Source organism: Psammomys obesus, unplaced genomic scaffold (assembly GCF_907164565.1).
Source record: "Psammomys obesus unplaced genomic scaffold, mPsaObe1.curated_primary_1811, whole genome shotgun sequence".
Classification (NCBI taxonomy): domain Eukaryota; kingdom Metazoa; phylum Chordata; class Mammalia; order Rodentia; family Muridae; genus Psammomys; species Psammomys obesus.
Window position 1 is genome coordinate 22,876,679 of NW_026592510.1, and position 7,334 is coordinate 22,884,012.

The 7,334-nt window shown below is 38.8% G+C and overlaps 1 protein-coding gene across 1 annotated transcript; it reads right to left on the reverse strand.

The window, feature by feature from the left end:
• Nucleotides 1-232: 232 nt before the first annotated feature.
• On the reverse strand, nucleotides 233-1,177 carry LOC129681966 (olfactory receptor 5B2-like). Its single transcript, XM_055614186.1, has one exon. It carries the CDS (start codon nucleotides 1,175-1,177, stop codon nucleotides 233-235), a length of 945 nt encoding a protein of 314 aa, XP_055470161.1.
• Between the last annotated feature and the right edge of the window lie 6,157 nt (nucleotides 1,178-7,334).

Genomic DNA, 7,334 nt, shown 5'->3' on the forward strand with positions numbered 1-7,334 from the left:
TACTATAGTATCTAGGAATACAATTTTCATTTTAAAAATTAAGATATATTATTTCTGTGAAAAAAAAATACCCAAATTATCTGTAGCTCGTCAGAATCCAAAAGAAATGAACAGAAGAGGCTTTACCTATGAAATATCTACTCAGAGGAATTAAAGTCAAGAAACAATTATATCTAAAATATTTAAAGGCACTATACCTTATAGTTGTACATCATTTTCAAACATGTTACAGTTATTTGACTAATCCCAGTGAAAACAATACTTTTCCAGCAACCTTCTTGAATGCATTCTTGACCTCTTTGTTCCTCAGGCTGTAAACAAGAGGGTTCAACATGGGAATGATCATGGTGTAGAACACAGATGCTACCTTGTCAGTGTCCATGGAGTGACTGGAGCTGGGTTGTAAGTACATGAAGATGATTGTGCCATAGAAGATGGAAACAGTGGTTAGGTGGGATGTGCAGGTGGAAATGGCCTTCTTCTGTCCCTCGGCAGAATGCATCCTCAAGATTGCAATAAAGATAAGTATGTAAGAACTCAAGATAACTAATACAGTTAAAGCAATATTGAATGCTGCCAAAAAGAGCAGTACAATTTCATTTGTGTAGATATCAGAACAAGAAAGGGACAGTAATGGAGGAATGTCACAAAAAAAGTGATTCACTACATTGGAATGGCAGAAGGAGAGGTGAAAAGTGAAGGCAACATGTATAGAAGATTGCAAGAGTCCAGTGGTGTAAGAACCAGCAGTAAGTAGGGCACACATTGTAGCTGTCATGGTGGTGGAGTAATGCAAGGGTTTGCACACTGCTGCATGACGGTCAAAGGCCATTGAGGCCAAGAGAAAACCTTCAATAATTGCAAACGCTATTAAGAAGAACATTTGGGCAGCACATGCATTGAAGGATATGATCTTGTGTTCTGTGAGAAACCCTTCTATTACCTTTGGAGTGACAGCTGAGGCATAAACACAGTCGACCAGGGCGAGGTTACTGAGGAAAAAATACATGGGAGTGTGGAGTCGAGAGTCCAAGAGAATCAACACAATCATCCCAAGGTTCCCAAACAATGTGGTCAAATAAATAAGAGTGAAGATGATAAATAAAGGGACTTGCAGCTCTGGGGCATCTGTTAACCCCACAAGAATAAATTCAGTCACCTCTGAAATATTATTCATCTGTGTTTTGTGGGAATTATGATGGAATTCTAGGGGAAAATGAGGCAATAAAAATTATTCTGTATAGAACTCACTGTGAGATTTTAGGTATGATCAAGTTATCTAACTCAACTTTTATCATCATACAGTGTCAAAGTGCATAAGCTGGGTAGAAACCGGCTGAATAAAATAATTTTTCTGGGAATAGTGCAAGTCGAGATGGCCATTTCTTTGCTGCCAATAGGATTCCCTATTATAAATCTAGAGTATTGTTTTCTGTTTTCTTGTATATGATAATATTTATTTCACAAGCCACAAAAGACTGATTTGTTATTTATAATATTTTACAAACACAAATGTGCATCAAAAGTTACTCGGTAGCAAAAGCAATAGGAATATACAATCAACTTTGCTATATGTTAGTAACAGAACTTATCTACTGTATTTCTCATCTCTGGTCCATTGTACCAAAGATACACATATTAATTGTAACTAGAAGGTATATTCTTTTTTTATAGTCACATAAGTATTTTTATTCGTGAATATTTTGAAATAAAGCTGCTTCCTATTAAAGCTGGATACGAAGTATTATTACATTTGTACCTTGCCATGGATTTAGACTGTTAACCCACTTTAAGTACTTAACTTTTTATTTTGTTTTTCTTATTAGTTACATTTTGTTAAATCTGTGTCCCAGCTGTATCCAGCTCCCTCATTCCCTCCCCCACCCCACACTCCCACCCTGGTCTCCTCCCTGCCCCTTTCCAATTCCACTGATAGGGGAGGACCTCCTCCCCCTTCATTTGACCCTGTTTTATCAGGTATCTTCCGCGGGTGGCTGCAAAGTCCTCCTCTGGGGCCTAGCAGGACTGCTCCTCCCCGGGGCAGTGGGGAGGTCAAAGAGCCTGCCCTTGAGATCCTGTTAGAAATAGTCCTTGTTCCCCTTACTTTGGAAAACTACTTGGTTACTGAGCTACCACGGGCCACATCCGAGCAGAAGTTCTAGGTTATATCCATAGTATTCTATTAGCATCACACATACCTGTTTTATTTCTATTTGAGAGAGAACAGGGTAAAGTGAACAGTTACTTTTGTTCTGTCTACAAGATGTTTATCCTCAAACAACATGTATTTTATGGTGTATCTTTTTCTTTCATTTTCACGGTGGATCAGGTGACAATTGACTACCAGCAATAGTTATATACGAGCCTACCTCTTAACTTGAGAGTCAGTTCCAACTTTGGAATATTTGGTATACTCATTTCTCTACATTAATAAATAACCTCTAAGTATTCGAGGCAACAGACAATATAATCTTATTCTTTTAAATGACCAAAGTAAAATTCATCCTTCTTCATAAGCTATATCTGCACTTACATTACAAGGAATGTGTAAATTCTCACACATTATAAGGGACACTAACATTATTAAATCATGTAAATAATAGCCATTACCTCCGATGCTCTTTTTCATCTTTTCCCAGTTTCTTCACAATGTTCGGATCACAGCACTAATGTCTAACAGTTGATACTCCCAGGGAAAGGTACCTAGTAATTAACATGTCAGATGGATATTGGAAGTCCTACAGCCTTCTGAAATTAAAAATGAACCATAACATATAGACTTCTGAACTTGCAAGAATATCATAAAATTTTGAAAATGAGACCATAGTCTTCCTCTGGGGTAAATCCATCACCTCAGAATGTAAATGTTTTTAGAGTAGAATCTGGATGCTCTAGAGCAGTATAGTAATGAGAAGAGCAGTGGTCCAAGAGTGAGAAGATTATTAGAAATAATGTATCTGTGACTTAGGTGCTTTAACTGTCCAGATATTAACTTCACTCTTTGTTCTCATTTATAAAATAAAAATTGCTGGATATTTTCTCACCATTTACAATTCTAGCTTCATACATTCAAATAGTTTTTAATACTGTTGTTCTAGGAACAGACAAATAAGAGTTAAAAGAAGGGGAGTGATATATTTCATATTCAAAGCTTTACCTCAATATCCATATCTAAGTAGAAAGCATCTTGCTGTTTACTTTCTCCACAGGTTGAGCTCAGTCATTGAATTAAGTCTGCTCTTGTACTATTGCCAATATCAAGGAAAAGATGGCAAGCTGTACACATATCTCAGAGGGCAACAGTACAAGTGAGTGGATGTCTCTGGAGATATATAAATCCACATTGCTTCTTCAGCCTGACCTTGATGATGACAGCAGAGTATAGTGTTTGCATTTTGTCTAACAGGACTTATGAAGACTTTGGGGAATAGAAGCTTATAGGAAAGAGCCTTGAGTTATCAACCACAGCTGTTGCAGAAACAAGTTGGACACAAAAATTTAAAAGCCTCATTAAAACATCTACATAGGCAACTTTAGCTACTTATACAGGCATTCTGATATTGAATTTTTTTTCAAAAGTTGAGACGCCCCCAGGACACATTATTCTTTTAATTAAAGCTCATTTATAGCTAAACTTTGGGCAGAGTGCAGGGAATCTCATGAAAGAAGGGGAGGATAGAAAGACCTGGAGGGGAAAGGGGCTACACAAGGAAGCAAACCGAGCCAAAAAAATCTGGGAGCAGGGGGCCCTGCAAAGACCAATACCTCAACCAAGGACCATGCATGGAGATAACCTAGAACCCCTGCACAGTTGTAGCCCATAGACTCAGTCTCCAAGTGGGTTCCCTAGTAAAGGGAGCAGGGAGTCTCTGACAGGAACTTAGTGGCTGGCTCTTTGATCATCTTCCCCTGCGGGGGGAGAGCCTTGCCAGACCACAGAGGAAGATGATGCAGCCAGGCCTCATGATACCTGACAGGATAGGGTCAGATAGAAGAGGAGGAGGACCTCCTCTATCAGTGGAGTAGGGGAGAGGCATGGGGGGAGAAGAAAGAGGGAGGGCGGGCCTGGGTAGAAGTGAGGGAGGGTGCCACAACTGGGATACACAGTGAATAAATTGTAATAAATAAGAAAGAAAGAAAGAAAGAAAGAAAGAAAGAAAGAAAGAAAGAAAGAAAGAAAGAAAAAAGAAAAGGAAGAAGAAAGAAAAGGAAGAAGGGAAGAAGATGCTCATTTTTCTTATCACAACACATGTCATTTGTGTATATATGTCCTTCTTATGCATTAAAACTTAAGATTTCCCTTATTCTTGTATAGGGTCTATCCCTGCAAGTCTACTTGATATCCTCACTGAGACATACTCTGAAGCTCTCCAGACCTAGTCTGAAGCGCAAACCCAATGCCCCTGTCTAGTCTAATCAACCAGAACTGTACTGCGTTTCCACTATGCCCACCCTACCTGAAATTCCCCACAGTTTACATCTGTACTTCATCTAATTTCTCCATCCACCAAACATGCAACTTTCTTCTCCAGAACCTAGCCAAGTGACTCTTCCTGTCATATCTATTCACACCTTCTCCATAAACCTCCACGTCATGCCTGGGTCCTATTCATATAATGTCATAGCTTAGTTAGGCCTCCTCTGCCTGTACTCCCATTTTGGATAAGAGTCTTTGTAGCTAACCCAACCCACAGAAAACTTCTGTACATGTCCAACTTCCACTAAGTCAGATCTAACTCAGCAAATAAAAGCCCCTGAACACCAGCTTTATCCCCTCTGTAGACCTGACTTCATTCCACATAAGTCATTTTCAGACTCTAAGCTAAATCTGCTGACACATTCTCCCTTCTGCCCCAACATGCTCTATTTAAATCAGACTTAGAACTAGAGAAATCCACATGCCCATATATAATTTCAAATATAACAGCAATATGAAAGATAAATCAAGTTTGTAGGTTTTTTTTTTCTTCGAAACCTACCAGTCCTATAGAAATGATTACCAATGATAATTTCCTATATGAATCCAGGACACAGAATTTAAAACAACAATTGCAAACTTTATCAAAGAATTCAAGGAGTTTAAAGAAGACACAAAGAAACAATTCAGTGAAATTAAGAATAAACAACTTATGAAGAATAAGCACCTGAATAATGAAGACAAAAATAAAGATGGTAGAAATGATAAAAACAGTCTAAAACTTGAGAACTGAATTAAACTTCTAGATAGAAACATTAAAAAGACTAAAGCTAATTTTTAAGTCGAATGTCTAAACTAGGAAGAACAAAAATGTTTCTAAGTAGGTATCGGAGCCACTTATCCATGTTCAGTGAGTTGTGCTGTATTTTCTTCAGCAATAAGGAGTTATCATCTGTTTGTAGAAAGCAACATATAGTCTTGGTAACAGACTGGATTATTTAGGGATTACAATGGGGCTCCTTTGTCCAACAACTAAATTAGATGTAACTCAGGCCCAGTATAGGAAGCTTGATTTAGTCCCAAGTGATGTCCAGCTTTGTCTTTGTCATCACCAGTATTTGGTGATTTAATTAATATTTTCTTCACATATGCATATATTTTAGGAGGTGTCTAGTATATTTGGGTCCCATACTAATCCACATGCCTTCACCCCTACATCCAACCATCTTTGATATAGGAAAACACTATTCCTACTACCAAAGGAGAAACATAAACACCAACATTGCCACAAACTCTGTGGTCTACAATGGCATTTGCATTAACAAATGCTAATGCAATCATGGCACAAAGCTTTTGGGAGTAACCAAGCAACATCTGATGACATTGAAGGAATCCTCTATAGGAAAGAACACATACCCAATGTTCTTTGAGTGACCAAGAACCTGACTAAGATAGCCCATAGACCTAGGGTAAGACCAAATACTACTGGTCTAAAGAAAGAACAAAAGACTCAAGTAACTGACTCCTAATGACATTTTGCTGTCCTAATAGATCTGTGCCTTGATCAGCCATCTTCAGAGAGTCTTCCTACTGTGGCAGATGAGAAGAATCTCAGTGAACCACAGCCATAGTGTAGAGTGACAGACCTTCAAGCACTCAGTTCCAAATGTAATATAGCCATCAAATCTCTCCCCTCAAAGTCCAGGGAATTCTCCAGAAAAGGGGCTACAACAAGTGTTAAAACCATAGGGGATAGAGGACTCTAGGAAAACAAGGTCATCTAAATCAACATGAATAATGCACATATGAATGAGGTAGAAAAAGAAAATACAGGATCTGAACAGGGCTACCTCAGATAGTGTCCTAGAGCTGAAAGAAGAATTGGACATATGTTTCCATCTCTATCCCAGAGGCAGTCTTGAGTTGATAAGCCCTTTCAAAAGAAACTTTAGTTTTCTCCAAGGGAGTCTCACTTGGGGGGAAAATGTACTCTTAAAAGCAAGCTGAACTCTCAGCCATAGGTGGCCAATAAAATTCAAGGCTTCTCTGATGATGATTGAACAAGGCACTGATCTATGAGTATAATAGAATATCATTAAGAGTAATTTTATCACTACGTTTTTTTCACGTTTTATACCAGCATTATTTGGATATTAAAAACAATGACTTCATAAAATTGCCAGCAAATCAGTAAAACTAGAAAAGAATGAAATCTATACACCTAAAAATGATAATCAAGAGAGCAGGCACGGGGTAAGATAATCAATCCTCATTTAGAAAGACAGATGGGATGTGCATTGAATGTATGACAGGAGTCTACTGAGCACATCTGAAAGACTCTAACTAGCAGTGTTTCAAAGCAGACACTAAGACTTATAACCAAACCTTCGGCAGAGTACAGGGAATCATATGAAAGAAGGGGAATTAGTATGATGGGGAAAGAATAGGAGCCCCACAAGGACCAAATATATCTGGGCACAGGGTCTTTTCTGAGACTGACCTTCAACCAAGGACCATGTATAGATATAATCTCGAACCTCTGCTCGGATGTAGCCCGTGGTAGCTCAGTAACCAATTGGTTTCCCATAGTAAGGGGAACAAGGACTAATCCTAACAGGAACTCAGTGGCTGGCTCTTTGACACCCCCCCCCCAGGGGAGGAACAGTTCTGTTAGGCCACAGAGGAGGACTTTGCAGACCTGATAAAACAGGGTCAGATGAATGGGGAGGAGGTCCCCCCCCATCAGTGGACTTGGAAAGGGGAAGGGCAGAGAGGAGGGAGGGAGGGTGGGATTGGGAGGGAATAAGGGAGCGGGATACAGCTGGGATACAGAGTTAATAAAATGTAACTAATAAGAAAAAAATAAAAATGAAAGAAAGAAAGAAAGAAAGAAAGAAAGAAAGAAAGAAAGAAAGAA

What these genes read in the sequence shown, in the direction of transcription:
- LOC129681966 (XM_055614186.1), bottom strand. Translation starts at nt 1,177, where the DNA reads ATGAATAATATTTCAGAGGTGACTGAATTTATTCTTGTGGGGTTAACA.